At 44.9% G+C, this 25,304-nt stretch overlaps 1 protein-coding gene across 2 annotated transcripts in view; it reads left to right on the plus strand.

Moving 5' to 3' along the window:
* The window catches only part of arhgap39 (Rho GTPase activating protein 39), a 162,873-nt gene that overhangs the window by 125,757 nt on the left and 11,812 nt on the right, over positions 1-25,304 (plus strand). The window contains exons 2-11 of one of the 2 annotated variants that reach the window (XM_024422213.2): positions 201-632; positions 11,687-12,056; positions 12,297-12,563; positions 12,725-13,489; positions 16,456-16,620; positions 16,847-17,032; positions 17,334-17,360; positions 17,629-17,701; positions 17,928-18,068; positions 19,838-19,911. In XM_024422213.2, coding sequence (XP_024277981.1) covers positions 201-632; positions 11,687-12,056; positions 12,297-12,563; positions 12,725-13,489; positions 16,456-16,620; positions 16,847-17,032; positions 17,334-17,360; positions 17,629-17,701; positions 17,928-18,068; positions 19,838-19,911 — 2,500 coding nt within the window. The remainder of the gene's footprint in view (positions 1-200; positions 633-11,686; positions 12,057-12,296; positions 12,564-12,724; positions 13,490-16,455; positions 16,621-16,846; positions 17,033-17,333; positions 17,361-17,628; positions 17,702-17,927; positions 18,069-19,837; positions 19,912-25,304) is intronic. The other variant, XM_024422214.2, reaches the window with a different exon arrangement.

Here is a 25,304-nt window from a genome sequence, read left to right on the forward strand (position 1 = left end):
CTGTAGAGAAGCTCACATCTCAAAGCCAAAGTCATGTTTGCAAAGAGGCTCATATAAGCTTTACACTGTAGAATTAGGAATTAGAATAAAATAGTAATAGGAATTAGAATAGTATTAATTTTCTGGGCCTATATCATCACATGATGCTATAGTACAGTAGTATTCATCTCTTGTCTATTCTCCTCTGTCCCCCTCTGCAGGTTGGAGTGGGTGGAGATCATAGAGCCGCGCACGCGGGAACGCATGTATGCCAATCTGCTCACCGGAGAGTGTGTGTGGGACCCCCCTCAAGGGGTACGTATTAAGAGGACAGGGGACAACCAGTGGTGGGAGCTGTTTGACCCCAACACCTCCCGCTTCTACTACTACAATGCTTCCACGCAACGCACCGTCTGGCACCGCCCTCAGGCCTGTGACATCATCCCCCTCGCCAAGCTACAGACGCTGAAGCAGCACACGGATGTTCCCTGCCCGGGAGGGGGAGGGACAGGGGGAGAAAGAGGGGGGAGGACGTCAACTGATAACAGCCCGGGAAGGAGCAGTGCGGTCAGTAGAGAGGGGAGCACCTCATCTTCACTGGACCAGGAACTGACCGCATCAGAGAAACAGGGGAACAGAGAGGAGGCAGACAGGTAACTACATACACTACACTTCCCCTAACCTTGACCCGACCACAATCTTAACTCTAACTCAACCACAGGGAGGAGGCACAGGGGTATCCAATAGAACGAGCTCTATTTTAGTGGCCTCTGGTACAGTGCATTCGGAAAGTATTCAGCTCCATAGATTTTTTTCCACATTTTGTGACGTTACAGCCTTATTCTACATTTGATTGAATTGTTTGCTTTCCTCATCAATCTACACACAATAAATACCCCATAATGACAAAGCAAAACAGCTTTTTAGAAATGTTTGCAAATGTATTACAAATAAAAACATTCAAACCCTTCACTCAGTATTTTGTAGAAGCACCTTTGGCAACGATTACAGCCCTGAGTCTTCATGGGTATGACACTACAAGCTTGGCACACCTGTATTTGGGGAGTTTCTCCCATTATTTTCTGCAGATCCTCTCAAGCTCTGTTAGGTTGGATGGGGAGCATCGCTGCACAGCTATTTTCAGGTCTCTCCAGAGATGTTGGATTGGGTTCAAGTCCGGGCTCTGGCTGGACCACTCAAGGACATTCAGAGACTCCTCCCATCTCCACAGAGGAACTCTGGAGCTCTGTAAGAGTGACCATCGTGTTCTTGGTCACCTCCCTGAACAAGGCCCTTCTCCCCCGATTGCTCGGGGGAGTTTGGCCGGGCAGACAGCTCTAAGAAGAGTCTTGGTGGTTCCAAACTCCTTCCATTTAAGAATGATGGAGGCCACTGTGTTCTTGGGGGACCTTCAATGCTGCAGACATTTTTTGGTACTCTTCCCCAGATCTGTGCGTCGACACAATCTTGTCTCTGAGCTTTACAGATAATTCCTTCGACCTAATGGCTTGATTTTTGCTCTGACATGCACTGTCAACTGTGGGACCTTATATAGTGTCATGAGAATTTTCAATCCCAATGATAATAACTATCAATCAATCAATAGCTTTGACCAATCCCCGAGGTTTGTAAGACCATGGGTATAATAATAATTAGGCAAAGACTCAGCTTATGCAAAAGATTAGTACAGTTTATTCACGAGAATATTCTGAAGTCCATTATACAAAGACATCCATTTTATAGCTGCGCACATATTTCCACACAAACATTAGGTATCCTACGCACATACTTCCACACAAACAGTAGGTATCCTACGCACATACTTCCACACAAACAGTAGGTATCCTACGCACATACTTCCACACAAACAGTAGGTGAGTTGTATCCTTCTCCATAGTTCTCACCACTGTGTATCACTACCCAGCCGACAGTTCCATTCCCCCGAGATTAGGGAAACCTTGAGAAGTACTCCCTGTGCTATCATAAGTTACTCAGAGGCCTAGCCAGGTCGGTCCAAACACAGTTGAACTGTTCTCGGTTTTTTTCGGCGGCACACACATACAAGTTCAAATCCTGAGCTACGCCTTACTCAGACAGTCTGTTTTTCCACTATACAAATACATTGTTTCATCTAATTCTAACTACAACTACATACATCATCAGATTATCATTTTATGATTCTAATCAATTTCATACAATTATAAGGTTTCAGAGTTTATTTTTTTTATTTATTTCACCTTTATTTACCAGGTAGGCAAGTTGAGAACAAGTTCTCATTTACAATTGCGACCTGGCCAAGATAAAGCAAAGCAGTTCGACACATACAACAACACAGAGTTACACATGGAGTAAAACAAACATACAGTCAATAATACAGTAGAAACAAGTCTATATACAATGTGAGCAAATGAGGTGAGAAGGGAGGTAAAGGCAAAAAAAGGCCATGGTGGCAAAGTAAATACAATATAGCAAGTAAAACACTGGAATGGTAGATTTGCAGTGGAAGAAAGTGCAAAGTAAAGATAGAAATAATGGAAAGGAGCAAAATAAATAAATAAAGTAGGAGGAGGAGTAGTTGTTTAGGCTAAATTATAGATGGGCTATGTACAGGTGCAGTAATCTGTGAGCTGCTCTGACAGTTGGTGCTTAAAGCTAGTGAGGGAGATAAGTGTTTCCAGTTTCAGAGATTTTTGTAGTTCGTTCCAGTCATTGGCAGCAGAGAAATGGAAGGACAGGTGGCCAAAGAAATAATTGGTTTTGGGGGTGACCAGAGAGATATACCTGATATACCTGCTGGAGCACGTGCTACAGGTGGGTGCTGCTATGGTGACCAGCGAGCTGAGATAAGAGGGGACTTTACCTAGCAGGGTCTTGTAGATGACCTGGAGCCAGTGGGTTTGGCGACGAGTATGAAGCGAGGGCCAGCCAACGAGAGCGTACAGGTCCCAGTGATGGGTAGTATATGGGGCTTTGGTGACAAAACGGATGGCACTGTGATAGACTGCATCCAATTTATTGAGTTGGGTATTGGAGGCTATTTTGTAAATGACATCGCCGAAGTCGAGGATCGGAAGGATGGTCAGTTTTACAAGGGTATGTTTGGCAGCATGAGTGAAGGATGCTTTGTTGCGAAATAGGAAGCCTATTCTAGATTTAACTTTGGATTGGAGATGTTTGATATGAGTCTGGAAGGAGAGTTTACAGTCTAACCAGACACCTACGTATTTGTAGTTGTCCACATATTCTAAGTCAGAACCGTCCAGAGTAGTTATGTTGGACGGGCGGGCAGGTGCAGGCAGCGATCGGTTGAAGAGCATGCATTTAGTTCTACTTGTATTTAAGAGCAATTGGAGGCCTCGGAAGGAGAGTTGTATGGCATTGAAGCTCGTCTGGAGGGTTGTTAACATAGTGTCCAAAGAAGGGCCAGAAGTATACAGAATGGTGTCGTCTGCGTAGAGGTAGATCAGAGACTCACCAGCAGCAAGAGCGACATCATTGATGATATACAGAGAGGAGAGTCGGTCCAAGGATTGAACCCTGTGGCACCTCCATAGAGACTGCCAGAAGCCTGGACAACAAGCCCTCCGATTTGACACACTGAACTCTATCAGAGAAGTAGTAGGTGAACCAGGCGAGGCAATCATTTGAGAAACCAAGGCTATCGAGTCTGCCAATGAGGATGTGGTGATTGACAGAGTCGAAAGCCTTGGCCAGGTCGATGAATACGGCTGCACAGTATTGTTTCTTATCGATGGCGGTTAGGCGGTTAAGATATCGTTTAGGACCTTGAGCGTGGCTGAGGTTCACCCATGACCAGCTCTGAAACCAGATTGCATAGCGGAGAAGGTATGGTAGGATTCGAAATGGTCGGTAATCTGTTTGTTGACTTGACTTTCGAAAACCTTAAAAAGGCAGGGTAGGATAGATATAGGTCTGTAGAGTGGAATTATGTTATCATTATCTTTCAACATATACATTATTTTATCATATAGACAGGTGTGTGCCTTTCCAAATCATGTCCAACCAATTGAATTTACCACAGGTGGACTCCAATCAAGTTGTAGAAACATCTCAAGGATGATCAATGGAAACAGGATGCACCTGAGCTCAATTTTGATATCATAGCAAAGGGTCTGAATACTTATGTAAATAAGGTATTTCTGTTTCTAACAACCTGTTTTCACTTTGTCATTATGGGGTATTGTGTGTATATTGATGAGTAAAAAAAATTTAAAATCAATTTTAGGAACAGTCTGTAACGTAACAAAATGTAGAAAAGGGAAGTGGTCTGAATACTTGACATTAGCTTTTATAACCATGGACAAATAATTATGTTGTATGTTGAATAGCAATAGGACATAGGAGATTGACTTTGTTCAGTACGTTCTACACATTTTATAAACTAGTCAACACTTGCTGTTAGGTCGTCAATCAAAGCACAATAAATAGCCTATGCGCCCCAACTCCGTGGCCTATTAAACACACAAAATATAAATGAATAAATGAATGTGCCACAAAACAATAATTAAGTGGATTTCAACTAATTGTTACCACTTACATTACATGGGATGTGTAAATTCACTCACAGGAGACAATGAAGAAGCATCATGCTCTCCCTCCTCTGTGAAAGGAAATTCGACTACAACCAGCCCCAGCATACAAAAATAAAACGGATACCGAGAGGCGGGACAGACAGCAGACTGACAAACCAACAGTTTCCCTGTCACCCCTCGCTTTGTGACTGGAAGATGCCTGTCCTAGATCACTAGAAGATGCATATCGTTAATTCTAGCGGGAGAAGGCTATACAGACTTTTCTGACTTGCGAATTTAAGCTTTTTTGGGCTCACGAGTGGCGCAGCGGTTTAAGGCACTGCATCTCAGTGCTACAGGCATCACTACAGACTCCTTGATTCGAATCCAGGCTGGATCACAACCGACCCTGATTGGGAGTCCCATAGGGCAGCGCACAATTGGCCCAGCATCGTCCGTGTTTGGCCGGTGTAGGCCGTCATTTTAAATAAGAGTTTGTTCTTAACTGACTTGCCTAGTTAAATAAAGGTTAAAAATATATATTTTTTTAAATATGTGAAACAAAGCCTAGTTTATTTATGAAGTGGAAAAAGTAGACAGCTATTTATGGAAAACACTGTGGTTTGTCTCCAATATGGATAGTGGGTATTGAGAGAGAGAGAGAGAGAGAGACAGAGAGAGAGAGAGACAGAGAGAGAGAGAGAGAGAGAGAGAGACAGAGAGAGAGAGACAGAGAGAGAGAGAGAGACAGAGAGACAGAGACAGAGAGAGAGAGAGAGAGACAGAGAGACAGAGAGACAGAGGGAGAGACAGAGACAGAGACAGAGAGAGAGAGAGAGAGAGAGAGAGAGAGAGAGAGAGAGAGAGAGACAGAGAGAGAGAGAGAGAGAGAGACAGAGAGAGAGAGAGACAGAGAGACAGAGAGAAAGAGAGAGAGACAGAGAGACAGAGAGAGAGAGAGACAGAGAGAGAGAGAGAGACAGAGAGAGACAGAGAGAGAGAGAGAGAGACAGAGACGTTTGCAGAGATGGTCTTTGAGCCTTCCTATTTCCCACTATGTCACTGTCTGCCCAGTAGTGTGTTTGTGTGTGTGTGTGTCAGGATTTCCATTAGCCGGTAATAGCCGGCTGTATTTACATCTGCTGGAAATACCAGTAGCTGTAAATACATTTGACCAGTCATGCTTATTGGTCTTTAGGTTCATTTGCATAATTTATGGAATTAAATTGGTGTGTATGTATACAGATACAGAGTCTATGAGCGGAAAATCTGCCAGACAGCGCGAGAGCTGCTGCTACAGCTTCTCCAACAGCTCATTCGTTGCTGCTGGAGTGAAGCATGTGCTTTTATAAGCCCAATCATTGTGTAACAATTCTGAATGCAATCACGTGTTAAAAACAGTTTTGATACCCACGATTAAAAAGAGCTACTATTTTTATTTCTCAACTGGTAATTGAAGCGTGCTTTCCATTCGCCGTTCAAGTGCATATAGCCAACGGTAGGCAGGCTTCAGCGTGTCACACACCACTTTGCAATGAGCTGGAGGCAGTTTGCATTTTGAAAACTTAAAACATATACTTAATTGTTTGAAACCTGAATGTTTTACTTCATATTATGAGGCATGTCTTACCTTGCTTCAAAGTCAAATCCAATCATAGAAACGGGGAGGCAATTATTTTATAAAGACTTCCATATGCCATTGAAACCAGTAGCCTATTTCTCTCATGTTCTATTGGTTTTCTAATCAACTTTATTTCATTGTTCAGTAGTCAAAGGCACAATCCTAGTCATATTAGTAACCCATGCTAGTTGTTGCATCTTTAGATCTCCCCTCTTTCAAAATCTCGAATGCATATTTTCATCTCGGTCACATGAAACCGCTCGCATGTGCGCTGTGCTTTTGACAACTGTGTTTTCCCGCTAATGCATTATGGAACGAACATGTGAGCATAGCCTACTGCCTTGTGTGCATTGCTGCACTTATAATGTGAAGAAGCAATAGTTTATCAACATTTTAAGTAAGACGTTCTGATCTGTTGCATCGGCCTCATCGTTTTTTAACGTTTATTTACATTTGTATGTATCCTAGGCCTACAGGTTGTACAAATTTGGGATCTATCGTCCCACAACCGTCCCAGAGTCTGTTTGAAATAGGCTGTTTCTTTCTCGCACAGAACTACAAGCTGACCAATAGAATAGGTAAACTTTTTTACTATGGAGGAAAGTAGATTGACATAGGCTGGTGATTTTGCTGTTTGTTACTCGTCTTGTTGGCTGAAGAAAAGTAAATGTGGACAGTTATTCTAACATCTTCAAAGTGTACATTGGAATTCAGTAAGAAGGATGCACGCCGTTGCACCCTCAACTTGCATGTTCTGTTAAGATGAATTACCATAATCTAAATGGGATTTCTGTCATTCTGAGCACAGTGGTGGACGCCTGAATCAGGTTACGAGACCCAATGCATATGGGTCCGGTCATTTTCTCAAATGTCCGTTAAATAAAAATGCTGCCTTAACCAACAATGCAGTTTTAAGAAAAATACCTAAAGAAAAATAAGAAATAAAAGTAACAAATAATTAAAGAGCAGCAGTAAAATAACAGTAGCGAGGCTATATACAGGGGGAACCGGTACAGAGTCAATGTGTGGGGGCACCGGTTAGTGGAGGTTTTTCTGCAGTGCTGTGGAGTTCAGTCTTCCTGAAGGTCCAGCATATTGATGAACAGATCCATAATGCATTGTATACACTAAGCCTGTGTGTGTGTGTGTGTGTGTGTGTGTGTGTGTGTGTGTGTGTGTGTGTGTGTGTGTGTGTGTGTGTGTGTGTGTGTGTGTGTGTGTGTGTGTGTCTGTGTGTCTGTGTGTCTGTGTGTGTCTGTGCATGCGTGCGTGTGTGTGTCAGATCCATAATGTATGTGGAGAAAGACAGATCTCACAGCCATCTGGAGTTGATCTTCAGAAGCAGAGAAGCGACAGACTGCAGCTGTCAGCCCAACCTGCCTGCCCTCACCTGAACACATACACATCACCCACTCTCTTCTCCGTCTCCTGCTGGGTTTGTGCTCATACAGTACGTGTGTCTGATGTCCATCAAATGATGCAGGTGCTCCAAATTCCCCTTTGATTTGACGTAATTTTAAGAGTTGGTTGATGACAGGTTGGTTGATCATATTGATTGAGTTAATTAAATCGTTGCAGTGGCTAAAGCCACGCCCAGTCAATACACCTGGTGTTCAACCTTCCTAAGTTCTCCCATTTCACCCCACTCCTCCGCACACTCCACTGGCTTCCAGTCGAAGCTCGCATCATCTTCAAGTCCCTGGTGCTTGCCTACGGAGCAGCAAGGGGAACTTCCCCACCTTACCTTCAGGCTATGTTCCAACCCTACATCCCAACCGGAACACTCCATTCCTCCACCTCTGGTCTCTTGGCCCTCCCCTACAGGAGGGCAGCTCCCGCTCAGCCCAGTCAAAGCTCTTCTCTGTCCTGGCACCCCAATGGTGAAACAAGCTCTCCCCTAAAATCAGGACAGCGGAGTACCTGCCCATCTTTCGAAAACATCTGAAACCCTACCTCTTTGAAGATGACCTTAAATAACTCTCATGGTACCCCCCAGTGTGGAGGGAGAGATTAAGAGGAACATAATTCATTGATTGGATTTATATAGCACTTTTGGAACTCAAAGCGCTTTACACAGTAAGGGGGAAACTCATCCACCACCAATGTGTGGCACCTACATGGATAATGCACTGCAACCATTTTTGTGCCAGAATGCCCACAACAGATCATTTAGAGAGGTGAGGAGTGATATATGCCAATTAGGAATGAGGGGTATGATGGAATGGGGCCAGGTTGAGAATTTAGCCATGACACCGGGATTAACACCCCTACTTTTTATAATAAAGTGCCATGCGATTTTTTTATGACCACAGAGAGTCATGCCATCCGTTTAACATCCCATCCAAAACCCTATGCAAGGTAATGTCCCCTTCACTGCTCTGGGATCACCTTGGACCAGAGTGCCCCCTACTGGCCCTCCAACACCACTTCCAGCAGCATCTGGTCTCCCATCCAGGGATTGAACAGGCCCAACCCTGCTTGTCTTCAGAGGCAAGTCAGCAGTGGGATGCAGGGTGTAAATTGATTTGAAGGTCAAATGTATAGGAATAATTTATGGATAGGGAAAGGAGGAACAATGTTCACTTTATACTGATTTTCTAGGGAGAAAGAGAGAGATTTAAAGAGCTGGATGGAAGGAGAGAAGACAGGCAAGGGAGTGACAGAGAGGCCAGGAGGGAGAACAAGAGATGATAGAGGAGATGTGGAGAGAGGGAGCGAGGGGGGAAAAAGAGTAGAGGTGGTTTTGTATCTAATGGCTCGCAAGCACAGTGTGGTCTAACCCAACATACACAACCCTGTAATCCTTAATCCTACCCCCTCAATACACACACACACACACACACAGAGCATGGAACTATTGAAGCTGAGGGTGGCTAGTGCTGCAATCGATTTCACACCTTTTTCTCTCTCTCTTTCTCTGCCTTTCAATTTCAATTCAATTCAATGGGCTTTATTGGCATGGGAAACATGTGTTAACATTGCCAAAGCAAGTGAGGTAGATAGTATACAAAAGTGAAATAAACAATAAAAATGAACAGTAAACATTACACATACAGAAGTTTCAAAACAATAAAGACATTACAAATGTCATATTACGTATATATACAGTGTTGTAACGATGTACAAATGGTTAAGGTTACATAAGGGAAAATAAATAAATATGCATAAGCATAAATATGGGTTGTATTTACAATGGTGTGTGTTCTTCACTGGTTGGCCTTTTCTCGTGGCAACAGGTCACAAATCTTGCTGCTGTGATGGCACACTGGTATTTCACCCAGTAGATATGGGAGTTTATCAAAATTGGGTTTGTTTTCGAATTCTTTGTGGATCTGTGTAATCTGAGGGAAATATGTGTCTCTAATATGGTCATACATTGGACGGGAGGTTAGGAAGTGCAGCTCAGTTTCCACCTCATTTTGTGGGCAGTGTGCACATAGCTCTTCTCTTGAGAGCCATGTCTGTACATAGTCAAAGCTTTCCTTAAGTTTGGGTCAGTCACAGTGGTCAGGTATTCTGCCACTGTGTACTCTCTGTTTAGGGCCAAATAGCATTCTAGTTTGCTCAGTTTTTTTGTTAATTCTTTCCAATGTGTCAAGTAATTATCTTTTTGTTTTCTCATGATTTGATTGGGTCTAATTGTGCTGCTGTCCTGGGGCTCTGTGGGGTGTGTTTGTGTTTGTGAACAGAGCCCCCGGACCAGCTTGCTTAGGGGACTCTTCTCCAGGTTAATCTCTCTGTAGGTGATGGCTTTGTTATGGAAGGTTTGGGAATCACTTCCTTTTAGGTGGTTGTAGAATTGAATGGCTCTTTTCTGGATTTTGATCATTAGTGGGTATCGGCCTAATTCTGCTCTGCATTCATTATTTGGTGTTCTACGTTGTACACAAAGGATATTTTTGCAGAATTCTGCATGCAGAGTCTCAATTTGGTGTTTGTCCCATTTTGTGAAATCTTGGTTGGTGAGTGAACCCCAGACCTCACAACCATAAAGGGCAATGGGCTCTATGACTGATTCAAGTATTTTTAGCCAGATGCTAATTGGTATGTTGAATTTTATGTTCCTTTTGATGGCATAGAATGCCCTTTTGCCTTGTCTCTCAGACCGCTCACAGCTTTGTGGAAGTTACCTGTGGCGCTGATGTTTAGGCCAAGGTAAATGTCGTGGAAATTTCCTCTATTTACCAAATCATGGGAGCAAACCACACACACAAGTCAGAGTTAGTTATCAAAGTCCATTTTTAATTATATCAGCTCTATCACAATCCGGTGACTCTCAGGTAATTCAGTGTCTCTCAATGAATTCTCTGAGAGCCCCTTCCACATTGCAATAGCCTTTTGACTTTCAACAGTTCAGTATCTCTAATGAAAAGTTGAGAGTCCCCACACAATGGCAAAATGGGATCCTTTATAGCAAAGATCACACATAGTCAGACTGCATAGACATTATAAATCGTTCAGCTTTGTCTCCTTACTCAAACCCCAGAACCATAAACCAATCCTCCATATCAACAGGCATATATCAAATTGTCATTTAGATACAACCAACTCTAAATACAACCAATCCTGGACAAGATCACACAGACACACTGACTGGCACACAGACATTGTGGAGTCAAGAGATATGTTTACACATGATGATACTTTGACCTCTCCCCTCTCTGCGGCCCCTGCAACTTAGTCTTGACATAGAACAGATAACTGCAACCTCGCCACAGTATTATACAAAAATACCATTCTGATGAGAAGTAACTTACAAACATATGATGAATATAAAACATCTTACATATGTTACCAACAAATTCTGAATCTTCCACGACAGTATGTACCGTTTTTTGTGTGCTCTAGGGCAACGGTGTCTAGAGGGAATTTGTATTTGTGGTCCTGGCGACTGGACCTTTTTTGGAACACCATTATTTTGGTCTTACTGAGATTTACTGTCAGGGCCCAGGTCTGGTAGAATCTGTGCAGAATATCTAGGTGCTGCTGTAGGCCCTCCTTGGTTGGTGACAGAAGCACCAGATCATCAGCAAACAGTAGACATTTGACTTCAGATTCTAGTAGGGTGAGGCCGGGTGCTGCAGACTTTTCTAGTGCCCGCGCCAATTCGTTGATATATAATGTTGAAGAGGGTGGAGCTTAAGCTGCATCCCTGTCTCACCCCACGGCCCTGTGGGAAGAAATGTATGTGTTTTTTGCCAATTTTAACCGCACACTTGTTGTTTGTGTACAATAATTTTATAATGTCGTATGTTTTGACTTGCCAACTCCTATGGTCATTGTTACGCCACAGGAGTTGAAAAGAGAGCACAAGCAGATCGGGGACCAGGCTAGGGGTTTCACTCCTGTCTCTGACTGTTCTGTTCTGTTCCAACCACTAACTCATCTATGGGGAAGTTGAAATGCTATGCTGTGTCTGTGTTCAAACTTTGTCAGGATTTACTTTGGATACCACACACCGGTAACTGAAAAGAATCACACCTGACAGCTCCTCTGTGCCAAATACAATAATTAACTCTCTCTCTCACTCTACCTCTCTCTGCCTCCCCCTTAGAACCTCTCCGTTCAGATGGAACACAGGTACCAAGGAGAGGATGCTGATCAAGGTGACAGACAGAGAACCCAGCTTCCTCTCTCACCAGGGGAACGGTTACTCCCCCTGCGACCCCCCTACCCTCACCCCCGCACCTGGCACCGGCACCTCCTCCCGTACCCGCCGTTCCTCCGGAGGCTCCGCCACCCCTGACACCGGCCCCGACGGCTCTCCAATCCTCTACGTCGACCGCCGCCAGTCGCCCTTCCTGAAACGTGCGGAGCTAGGGGGCGGAGGTACCGGGACACACCGTCGCCCCTCGGCCGACTCACAGCCCCCCTCCCCCCGCTACGCCTACGAACCACCCCTCTACGAGGAGCCCCCCTCGGAGGTACAACACTCCAACATAGTTACAGAAACACGTTCATTAAACATGTAAAAACACACCTCTTTCAGCTAGTCTATGGTATGCTCTGTGATTGACTCTGTTTGACTTGCCTCTTTGTGTCTTTCCCAGTGTCCCTGTGTGATCGGTCTTGTTATGATTGATTTTAATTGCACTAGGATTTGATTGTCGCCTGTCTTTTCTGTGTGCACTTTTTGGGATACTTATTGTTTTTTATGATTCTAGTACCAGCCCCCGCCCATCTACGAGGAACCGCCCACAGACGTGATGCACCACCTGGGCTCTGACTCCTCCTTGCTGTATGGCACAGGGAAGTCCCCGGCCCGGGGAAAGCCCTCCTCGGCGACGCCCCTCTATCACTCTCCCAAACAGAGCCACTCCCCCTACGGCCAGCTGGTGCTGACCAGACAGAAGTGTCCAGAGAAGACCCAGAGTCTGGAGTACAGCCCTGCTGGCAAGGAGTATGTCAAACAGCTGGTCTACGTGGAACAGGTAGGTAGTCTAGAGGTAGAGAGATAGGCCACCGGAGGGTTGCCGGCTCGAATCCCATGTCTGACAGTAGGACGGTAACTGGAAGGTTGCTGGCACCAGTTGGACATTTGTGTACATTATTCAATAAAGTCATCTTCTTCCTCCTCCCCCTCCTCCAACAGTCCTCCTCCAGCCCACGTTCTAAGACAGCCGACCGGCTCCTTCACTACGGGACCTCCACGGCCACCCCATCCTCCATGGGGGGGTATGGGGGCTCCTACGGAGGATCCTACACCCTCCAACACAGCCAGAGTCTGATACGGGACCCCCGGCTGCTGCTGGACTACGGGAGCGAGGAGGGGGGCGAGGGCGGAGGCCAGAGGTTGCTCTACGAGGACTCTATGTCCTGGAGCTCCAGTCAGCACCACTCCCTCTCCCTCTCTGGGTCTACAGGTGGAGGGGGCTTCTCGCCCGGGGGGAACCGCAAACGCAAGACCCGGAAACCCTCCCTGCCCCAGGAGCTGGGAAGGTGTGGAGGGGGTGGTGGTGTTGGGGCGGACTGGGAGGAGGGGCCGATGTCAGGGACCCTGTCAGAGGCAGTGTTGAACCAGGCCAGGCTGGCATGGGAGGCCCAGCAAGTGATGAAACAGAGGAGCAGTTGGGAATCAGCCCCGGGGGAAGGGGGCTCGGCCAGGGGCTCTAACCAGGGAGGAGGGTCTAAAGACGGGTACGAGAGTGATGGGGCGGTGCCCCTGCCCCTGCCAGGCCCAGTGGTGAGGGCGTTTAGCGAGGACGAGGCGTTGGCACAGAGCGACGGGCACCACGGGCATTACCACTGGAAACGCAGCACCTTCGACAGACTGGGCTTCCCTCAGGCACTGCTGGAGAAGAGCCTGTCTGTACAGACCAACCTGGCCTCGCCTGAACCCTTCCTACACCCCTCACAGGTATCCACACACACACACACACACATACACACACGCACACACACACACACACACACACACGCATGCACGCACACACATACACACACACACACACACACAGTCTGTCAGTGCAGTGCAGACTCTAGCTCTTATATTCTATGTCTCTGTGTGTGTGTGTGTGTGTGTGTGTGTGTGCACATGTGACTGTGTGACTTCGAACTCTAGCTCATCTTCTCTGTCACAGAGCCACGCCCTAGCTGCCACAGGTCCATTCATGTTTTATCATGTGCAGAATCAGATCATTATTTTAATGGGGTGAGATTGGTTTATGTAATACCAGTTGTTGGAACCAAAATTATTTTCCAATCGTTTCGTTCTAAACAGAATAATTATTTTTTTAGTTCCGTTCCACTGTTCTGACCAGTAAAATAAAGTTCTGAACTGGTTTGAACCAAACAAAGTCCAGGTTTATATTGTTCCGTCTGTTCCTTTTTAAACCTTAGCTTGACATTAGTTTACGAGATACAACTGACATTTTGTGGGTGGGAAGCGAGAGAGGGTGGAGGAGGAAGCTTGGCTTGAAGTGCTGGGCATCTTGTGTTGACATGCGTTATCTGAATTAGGCCCACAGAATTATGCCTCCAGAGTGGCTTCTATGAAGGAACTTTGAATGTCTTTGAACGTCAGAGATTTAATATTGGACCAAAGCTTGCTATCTAGCTAACAAGCTTGTGTGTGCAGAGCGGTACCAGAATTTAAAACACGTCTTACCTTTTTGTAGTTAATAAATCCAGTGTAGAATGTGACAACTGTAGTACACCTAACTGGCATTTAAAAACATAATCCATTCTTCTCTAATTAATTATTGTTCTCCCTATCTTCCTAATCATGCTTTTAATGTCAGTAGGCTACAGCTATGCTTTGGAGGGGGAGGGGCTGCTAGACTACAAGCACACACACTGGCAAAGATTTTCAGCTGGTAGACAGCAGGCAGGCAGACAGAAGGCAGTCAGGCAGAAACTGGATGAAGTTTCTGATTGAAAGACGGAGGGCCAGAGCGTAAAATAACATTATTAACCGGTTCCCATTCTTTTCAAATAATGGTTCTGTTCTGGAACAGTATAGATCACTTTCATTCCCGGTTCTGATTCTGTTCCTTGAATATATATATATATTTTTTTACAGTTTTCTGTTCTGTTCCCTGAACCGGTTCCATCCCCTGTGTAATATCCATACTGCTGCTATTGCACTTACCTACTGTCACTTAGACAGGGACTTACCTGGACTTTCTGTACCAGATAGGGTACACACACGTTATGTTCTTCTATCCTCGTGGGAACCCAAAACATTTTTCCATTCAAAATCCTATTTTTCCTAACCCCTAACCCTGAACCTAATCCTTACCATAACCTTAACCCTAACCCAAATCCTAAACCTAACTCCTAACCCTAATTGTAACCCTAACCCTAAATCTAACCCCTAAGTTTAAAAATGTTTGTCACCACGTATTTCCTTGTTTTAATATCCTCGTGGGGACTTTTGTTGATTTTAGGTCCCCACAAGGATAGAAAAGCCAACACACATAACACACTGCCATGTACCATCACTTAGAATGTAGGCACAGATCACCGGACTACAGGAATGATCTAGACTCACTGTACCAGACAGGCCTAGACACACATCACCTAGACACAAGCATGCACACACACACACACACACACACACACACACACACACACACACACACACACACACACACACACACACACACGCACACACGCACACACACACACACACACACACACACACACACACACACACACACACACACACACACACACACACACACACACACACACACACACACACACACACACACACACACACACACACACACACACACACACACACACACACACACACACACACACACACACACACATACATCCCAGTACATGCACAGAAAGGCATTGACACACCAGGCCATATACAAAGACACACAGAGACACGTCACATGCTCCCACACCTCTCTGTGTGTGCTGCTGAATGTGTGAGACAGAGAGACAGCAGGTCTTCTTTAAGGTGTGAAGAGAGATGGGAGCCATGCCAGAGAAGGATGGGAGCCTGTGGGGGGAACTACAAGCCAGATTTATTCTGCTCCATATGTGCAACCCTGCCTACAGTACCTCTTTTTCCCATCACTCCATCCCTCTAATTATCCATCCTTTCAATTCAATTCAAGGGCTTTATTGGCATGGGAAACATGTGTTAATATTGCCAAAGCAAGTGAGGTAGATAATATATAAAGTGAATATATAAAGTGAAATAAACAATAAAAATTAACAGTAAACATCACACATACAGAAGTTTCAAAACAATAAAGACATTACAAATGTCATATTATGTAGATATATATATATATATATATATATATACAGTATCTCTCTTTCTCTCTCTCTCTCTCTCTCATTATATCTACCATCACATTGTAAGACACACACAAACACACCCACACACACTTAACTTAGCCCTCACATAAGAGAAATCTGCCCCCATATCAACCATCAGAGAGAAAGAGGGTGGAAGAGAGAGATAGACTGGTGGGGGATGAGAGAGAGCGGGGGGGGTAGGCAGTTAGGGAGAGGGGGAGATGCGGGGGTTAGTGGAAAATAGCAGGCCTGAAAGTGCTTACCAAGGAATACAGTGCTACTCAAACTCAGAGCAGAGAGAAAGAAAGAAAGAAAAAATTAGACGTTAAAGGGAAAAAAAGATGTCAGGCTGTCCTCTACTCTCTCTTTCCTCACAACATTCCCTTTTAACATCATGTGTTTGTCTACTGCTACTGTTTCTCTCTCTTTATCTCTGTCTCTCTCTCGCTCTCTCATTCTCAACCTCTCTCTTTCTCTCTCCCTCTCAACCTTACTCTCGCTTTCTCTCTCTCTGCCTCCCTCTCTCTCTGTCTCTCCTTCTCTTCCTCTCTCCCTCAGTCGGAGGATCTTGGAGCGTGTGCTCAGTTCGAGGCGAGTCGGAATGCTCGGAACATGATGCCCAGCGCCAGCTGTGGAGTGTTCCCAGAATTCACCTTGAGGAAGCCGTCCTCCGAGACCGACATTGAGAACTGGGCCTCCAAACACTTTAACAAACACACACAGGTACACCCACCCACACACACTTAACTTTACACTTTAACACACACTGATACATTACAGACACACACGCCGCTTTACAATTTAAAATACACAGGAACAGTCATCTCAGTACTCACTGTCTCACACAAACACATCTATACAATATCTAGTATAACTAAAGCTAAATATTGACCTATCATTCCTTCCTCCTCCTCCTTCCTCTCCCCCTCCTCCTCTTCCTCCCTCTCAGGGTCTGTTCCGGCGCAAGGTGTCCATAGCCAACATGCTGGCGTGGAGCAGTGAGCCAATCAAAAAGCCCATGATCGTGACGTCAGACCGTGCGGTGAAGAGAGAGGCGGTGGAGATCTTTAAACTCATCCAGACCTACATGGGAGACCGCCGGGCCAAGACTGACCCGCTCACTGTCGCCCTGGAGGTCTGCAGACTCTCTGATATCCTTATGTCATATCCCAAATGGCACCCTATTCTCTATATAGTGCACTACTTTTGACCAGAGCCCTTATGGACCCTGGTCAAAAGTAATGCACTAAAAGGGGAAAGGGTGTCATTTTGGGCTGAGCCATTGTCTCCCCTTCTGCAGCCATGTGTCATTTTATGTGCTTTAAGCTTCAATTTATCTTCAGTTTCTGATTTTGTGCATCAAGGAAATAAACATGACTTAATGATTCCACCCCCCTCATTTCCTCTCTGTCTTTCTCTCTCTCTTTCGCGCCAAGACTGGCCCCCTGAACATCGCCCTAGAGGTCTGCACAGGCCCTTTTATTATCCCTCTCTCCGTTCTCTGCTTCTACTTGTTCATGTCTCTCTTTGAATTTACTTACATTGTGTTGCTTCTCACTTCTCTACTTTTTTACTCTGTTATTTTATGCATTTATGTCTTTTAAGCTTCAATTTCCTTCAGTTTATAAATTCTGCACATCATGGAAACCTATGCGACTTTTAATAATTCCCTTCTCTCCCTTCTCTGTCCTTTCTCTCTTTCTTCTACCCCTCCCTCTCTTTTCTTCCCAGGTGGCAGTGCGTGGTTGGAGCAGCCAGGGTCTTCGTGATGAACTCTACATTCAGCTGTGTCGTCAGACAACAGGTACACACACAGACACACACACACACACACACGCTCACACACACTCACACACGGCCAGCTTTACACCTGAACACACACAGCTACGTGCACACACACTGTGTAACACTAACAGTGTGTAAACTACTGGACACATAATTAACAAACCTATTAATTCATTAGACACAGGCTTGATGCACAGTCAACCTGAGGTCAAATGAACACTAACCTCATCCACTACTTCTCACAGAGAACTTCCGCTACGATAGTCTGGAGAGGGGCTGGGAGCTCATGGCTGTGTGTCTGGCCTTCTTCCCGCCTACACCTCGCTTCCACTCCTACCTGGAGGGATACATCTACAGACACATGGACCCCCTTAACGATACTAAAGGTTGGATGAGAGATATTGTGTGATGTGTGTGGTTACGTGCATGTGTGTGTGGTGGCTAGCTGGCTGTGGTGATGCATTTTAATGGCGCACACAGACGTTGAGACTGGTGTTTTGTGGGTACTATTTAATGAAGCTGCCAGTTGAGGGCTTGTGAGGCGTCTGTTTCTCAAACTAGATACTCTAATGTACTTGTCCTGTTGCTCAGTTGTGCACCGGGGCCTCCCACTCCTCTTTATATTCTGGTTAGAGACAGTTTGCTCTGTTCTGTGAAGGGAGAAGTACACAGCGTTGTACGAGATCTTTAGTTTCTTGGCAATTTCTCACATGGAATAGCCTTCATTTTTCAGAACAAGAATAGACTGATGAGTTTCAGAAGAAAGCTCTTTGTTTCTGGGTATTTTGAGTGTAATCAAACCCACAAATGCTGATGCTCCAGATACTGAATTAGTCTAACGAAAGCCAGATTTATAGCTTCTTTAATCAAAACAACTGTTTTCAACTGTGCTAACATAATTGCGAAAGGGTTTTCTAATGATTAATTAGCCTTTTAAAATGATAAACTTGGATTAGCAAACACAACGTGCCACTGGAACACAGGAGTGATGGTTGCTGATAAAGGGCCTGTGTACATCTATGTAGATATTCTATTAAAAATCAGCCGTTTCCAGCTTCAATAGTCATTTACAACATTAACAATGTCTACACTGTATTTCTGATCAACTTGATGTTATTTTAATGGACAAAACATTTGCTTTCTTTCAAAAACAAGGAAATGTCTAAGTGCCCCAAACTTTTGAACGGTAGTGTATACTTAAGCAATAAGTCACGAAGGGGTGTTGTATATGGCCAATATATCACGGCTAAGAGCTGTTCTTATGTACGACGCGATGCCTGGAGTGCCTGGACACAGCCCTTAGCCGTGGTATGTTGGCCATATATCACAAACTCCCAGGTTGCCTTATTGCTATTATAACTCGTTACCAATGTAATTAGAGCAGTAAAAATAAATGTTTTGTCGTGGTATAATATACCACTGCTTTCAGCTAATCAACATTCAGGGCTCTAACCACTCAGTTTATAATATAGTCTTTACTGGAGTAATATTAGTGTTTATACTATAGTAAACTTTTCTACAGTGTACTACAGGGATGTCCACAAAAACACGACAGTGTTTCTACAGTATACTTCTGCAAAAGGTATACTATAAATATAGTAATACTACAGTATTTAGAGCATAGTATGCTATAGTATTTTTTCATATGGGTGTCTACTAATTCATTTTACTAGATCATTTTGTTGTCTGATTGAAAGGAGGTTCTCCCTCCACTTCTCCTCTCTGACCCATATTACATCTGTCTGCACTGCAGTCTCTCTAAGGGGAGAGTCCTGGGCATCAGTTCAGTCTTTTTACATTAGTGTAGGGTAACTGGTAACTGCTAGGACTGTTACCTCAGTGAAATCCTGCTGTTGTGTGTATGTAACTATGTAGACAACAGGAACTTGATGGTTGAACATTGTGTCAGTGTATGTGTGTTTGTGTGCGTGTGTTCTTGTAGGGTCAGGAGGTCAGTGGCCTGGAGCAGTATGGTGTGTTTCCAGAATCAGACCAGTGTTACCCTCCAGTAATGAACTATTGTGTGTGTGTGTGTGTATTATCTCTGTTTCCTTCCTGTACCAGTGTTTTCAGTCCACTTCTCTTCGGTAATTACAACACGTTGCTGTATGATCTAACAACTAACCTCTGTGTGTGTGTGTGTTATTTCTTCCAGGAGTGGCGATCAGCGGCTATGCCAAATACTGTTACCGTAAACTGCAGAAGGCTGCTCTGACCGGAGCGAAGAAGGTCTGTGCTTGGTTATTCCCTGGTTTTTTTCTCTTCCTTCTAATCTTCCTCTCCTGGGATGTCTGTCTGTTGTCTCTGTACCTGGCAGGGCTGTGTCTGGGGGGCAAGTCTGCTCATCTTCCTCCCCTGTTAGCCATAGCGCAGTTAGTGCAGGGTTAGTTAGCTAGCTGTTAATTGGCTGACAGCACAGTAACCAAGGGGAGTAACGAGGTCTATGTAGCTAACTACTAGCCATCCCTAAGGCAACAACACACGTCACTTAATTAACACCCCTCCTCATGCATGCCACACACACACAGACAAACACACACACGCACGGATACGCACACACACAAACAGAGACACACTGTACACACCCTGATAACACGGCGTACCCCACCGCCATCCGATTAAGAATTCCATATTAGAATGCTCCCAGGGATGGGAATGGGAGGGGAATATGGGGCACAATGACATGCTACTTACACACAACACACACACACTACATACACACACATTCAACGGTATGTCACTATTGACTTGTATTGCTTTCGGCTCTTATTTTCTGAATATTAATATGTAGATCAATCAAATGTATTTATGAAGCCCTTTTTACATCAGCAGATGTCACAAAGTGCTTATACAGAAACCCAGCCTAAAACTCCAAACAGCAAGCAATGCAGATGTAGAAGCACGGTAGCTCGGAAAAACTCCCTAGAAAGGCAGGAACCTAGGAAGAAACCTAGAGAGGAACCAGGCTCTGAGGGGTGGCCAGTCCTCTTCTGGCTGTGCCGGGTGGAGATTATAAGAGTACATAGACATTAAGGCCAGATTGTTCTTCAAGATGTTCAAACGTTCATAGATGACCAGCAGGGTCAGATAATAATAGGTGAATGAGAGGATAAGCTAAACCCCAATTAGTCTCATCATTTATCCTTTGATTTAGTATTTTACTGTTTGTGTGACAAAGGACTTCCTGTTTTTCCATTTCATTAGCCTCTCATTTGAATCATCTAGCTGTGTGTGTGTGCGTGTGTGTGTGTGTGTGTGTGTGTGTGTGTGTGTGTGTGTGTGTGTGTGTGTGTGTGTGTGTGTGTGTGTGTGTGTGTGTATTGTATTTGTCTTAATTTAGTTATTGTTTCAGCAAGCGGTGTACAAAATGTAGTGTATTATTAATGTAAATGTCTGGAGCAGGACTCCTGCTGAGACTGCTGGGACAACACGGCACACACACGTATCCGCCCACACGCTTGCACACACACAAACGCACAAGCACACACAAAACACACACATGCCCACATGCTTCTTAACTAGTCCACCAATTACAGGGGCCCTTTAGGCAAATGTATCTGAGTGTTTTTATACCAGATCACAACTCTACAGTCTGCCTCTGTTTACCAGGCTCCCAGACGGAGGAGTGTGTGTGTGTGTGTGTGTGTGTGTGTGTGTGTGTGTGTGTGTGTGTGTGTGTGTGTGTGTGTGTGTGTGTGTGTGTGGTGTGTGTGTGTGTGTGTGTGTGTGTGTGTGTGTGTGTGTGTGTGTGTGTGTGTGTGTGAGAGAGAGAGAAGGGGGTATGGCTGGGAGGGTGTGGAGGGAAGGTTGGGTGTCATGGAAACCATCTCCTGGGGGACGTTCCATTCCGTTGTTCATCTATCCTCACCCTGACCTAAAAAAACACTATCTGACTAACTGACTCACTAAACCAGTTCCGATCGATACAAGCCCAATTATCTGTCGGTTTTAGACCAGTACCAATCATTATCAGGCCACTCCACTGGTTGTAATATAATGGCGTCTCTCTACTGCCCACTGGGCACAGACTTCAGTTCATCGTCTAGTTTTGATATACATTTAGTTGAGTTGTCAACTAACATGAATTCAACGTGAAATCAAAAAAAAAATTCACCACGTCAATGGATTTCAGTTGAGGGAAAAAATAACACAATTCCCTTAAATTGATTACTTTTTTCAAATCCAATCAGTTTTCCATGTTGATTCAACAACATCACATTACATTTTTTGGTTGAAATGACATGGAAACAACGTTGATTCAACCAGTCTTTGCCCAGTGGGTGGTGACCAGTACTGATCTCTACTCTGACCTTCTGACCTTTTGAATGCCCTAGAAACCTCTCTTTGAGGTTTGTCGAACGCTGAAATCTGAACTAAAGATCTCGGTTTAAAAACTGACAGTGTTTTTATATACTTTTATTTTATTTTGAATCCTCTGTTGGGCTAAATTGCTGTGAGCGCAGCTACCTGTCCCGGGATCCTGCCAGATTCCATACAGGGGGAGAGACGTGAAAGCCCAGCTAGCCCTGCTATCTGTTCCAGGATCCTGCCAGATTCCGTATAGGGGGAGAGACCTGAAAGCCCAGCTAGCCTAGCTATCTGTTCCAGGATCCTGCCAGATTCCATATAGGGGGAGAGACGTGAAAGCCCAGCTAGCCTCGCTGGCTCAGCGTCTCAAATGGAGACCACTATTGAACGTTTCCAACATTGCAGGAGCTGAGTTTACTTTGCTTTGTTCCGGGACAATGAAGACTGCGCTGACTTTCAATGTAGCAACTGCTTGCTTGCGGAGGACTACAGGAGTGAAGTAGCTACTCTTAGCAAGCAAGTAGAAAACCTACATAGCTACTGGGGAACCCACGCCCACCTACTTTTTATTTTTCTTCCACCCCAGTAGCCGGACGCCGCTCTGGTCTGGTGGAAGTTTTACTCTCCACAGCTAACTGGCCGGTGCTAGGCAGGGTTCCATCCCCGAAGGGGTTTCCCCTTCCCTGGAGAACGGAGCTGATCTCGACCCAACCAACCAGCCATGGAGGTACGTCACTCGCCGTGGAAGTCGAAGAAGGCGTCCTCTGGCAACGGGGGTCTCCATGGAGATGTTGAGCCTGGAACTGACACAGACCAGAAACAGCTTTGCCTCCCTAGATCTAGAGGTTCCGTTGCCTTCGTCCGTGGTGGCTTCCCAATCAAGATCGGATCCAGAGGTACCTGCGTCTTCGTCCTCGGCTCTGTCTCCCTCTCCGGTGCCTTCTACCTTGGGTTCAAATCCTCGGAGCTCCCAGCCTCACCAGACAGTGAGGATGCCTGAGAGACCGGCCCATTCAACATCACCTGTCATCATAGGCAGCTCTATGGTGAGAAACATCTCGGTCCCCAAGACAAAAACCCTGTGTTACCCAGGAGCACAAGTACAGGACATAACAAGGCTGCTTCCGACTGTTCTACCACAGATGCCGGGAGCTGACACTGTCGTAGTCCATGTGGGGTTGAACGACATCAGGAGGGCTAGCTCGGAACATTTGAAAATTGATTTTATAGAATTAAAATACTACAAAAACTGCCAATAATTTCAGGTCCAGTACCATCGTTGGGCCGTGGGTGTGAAAGATTCAGCAGACTGCTGGCATTACACATCTGGCTAAAAGACTAGTGTTGCTCTGCTGGAGTCACTTTTATTGATAACATTAAAAATCATACAATGTGATTTTCTGGATTTTTGTATTAGATTCCGTCTCTCACAGTTGAAATGTACCTACAATAAAAAATTACAGACCTCTACATGCTTTGTAAGTAGGAAAACCTGCAATATCGGCAGTGTATCAAATACTTGTTCTCCCCACTGTAGTGTATAAGAGGTCATACAATAAGTTTTGTAGTGATTCATATGTTGATGATGTAAATAATATTTGCTGGTCTGTGGTGTGTAATGAAGAGCAACCAGACGCTGTACTTGGGATCTCAATGGGATCTCAATCCATCACATCTGGGACCTGTTGGATCGGAGGGTGAGGGCTAGGCCCATTCACAAAAAACATAAATACCTTATTCAGACCCTTTGCTTTGAAACTCGAAAATTGAGCTCAGGTGCATCCTGTTTCCATTGATCATCCTTGAGATGTTTCTACAACTTGATTGGAGTCCACTTGTGGTAATTTCAATTGATTGCAAATGATTTGGAAAGGCACACACCTGTCTATATAAGGTCCCATAGTTGACAGTGCATGTCAGAGCAAAAACCAAGCCATGAGGGCAAAGGAATTGTCAGTAGAGCTCCGAGACAGGATTGTGTCAAGCCACGGATTTGGGGAACAGTACCAGAAATGTCTGCAGCATTGAAGCTCGCCAAGAACACAGTTGCCTCCAACATTCTTAAATGGAAGACGTTTGGAACCACCAAGACTCTTCCTAGAGCTGGCCCTGGCCAAACTGAGCAATCAGGGGAGAAGGGCCTTGGTCAGGGAGGTGACCAAGAACCCGATGGTCACTTTGACAGAGCTCCAGAGTTTCTCTGTGGAGATTGGACAACCTTCCAGAAGGACAACCATCTCTGCAACACTCTACCAATCAGACGTTTATGGTAGAGTGGCCAGATGGAAGCCACTCCTTAGTAAAAGGCACATGACAGCCTCCATGGAGTTTGCCAAAAAATCACCTAAAAGACAAGATTCTCTGGTCTGATGAAACCAAGATTGATCTCTTTGGCCTGAATGCCAAGCGTCACGTCTGGAGGAAACCTTTGTGAAGAATGGTGGTGGCAGCATCATGCTGTGGGTATATTTTTCAGCAGCAGGGACTGGGAGACTAGTTAGGATCAAGGGAAATATATTATTATTTTACCTTTATTTAACTAGGCAAGTCAGTTAAGAACAAATTCTTATTTACAATGATGGCCTACCGGGGAACAGTGGGTTAACTGCCTTGTTCAGGGCCAGAACGACAGATTTTTACCTTGTCAGCACGGGGATTCAACCCAGCAACCTTTCTGTTACTGCTGGCCCAACGCTCTAAAAACTAGGCTATCTGGCGCCCAAAGATGAACAGAGCAAAGTACAGAGAGAACCTTGGTGAAACCTGCTCCAGAGTGCTCAGGGCCTCAGATTGGGGTGAAAGTTCACCCTCCAAAAGGACAAAGACCCTAAGCACACAGCCAGGATAAACGCAGGAGTGGCTTCAGGACAAGTCTCTGAATGTCCTTGAGTGGCCCAGGCATTTGACTTGAACCCGATCAAACATCTCTGGAGACCTGAAAATTGCTGTGCAGCAACGCTCCGCATCCAACCTGAGAGAGCTTGAGAGGATCTGCAAAGAAAAATGTGAGAAACTCCCCAAATACAGGTGTGCCAAGCTTGTAGTATCATACACAAGAAGACTTGAGGTTGTAATCGCTGCCAAAGGTGCTTCAACAAAGTACTGAGTAAAGGGTCTGAATACTTGTGTAAATGTGATATTTCAGTTTTTTATTTTTAAGACATTTACAAAAAATTCTAAAACCTGTTTTTGCTTTGTCATTATGGGGTATTGTGTGTAGATTGGTGAGGAAAACAAACAATTTAATACATTTTAGAATAAGGCTGTAATGTAACAAAATGTGGGAAAAGTAAAGGGGTCTGAATACTTTCCGA

The sequence above is a fragment of the Oncorhynchus tshawytscha genome, linkage group LG05 (assembly GCF_018296145.1).
Source record: "Oncorhynchus tshawytscha isolate Ot180627B linkage group LG05, Otsh_v2.0, whole genome shotgun sequence".
Lineage (NCBI taxonomy): Eukaryota > Metazoa > Chordata > Actinopteri > Salmoniformes > Salmonidae > Oncorhynchus > Oncorhynchus tshawytscha.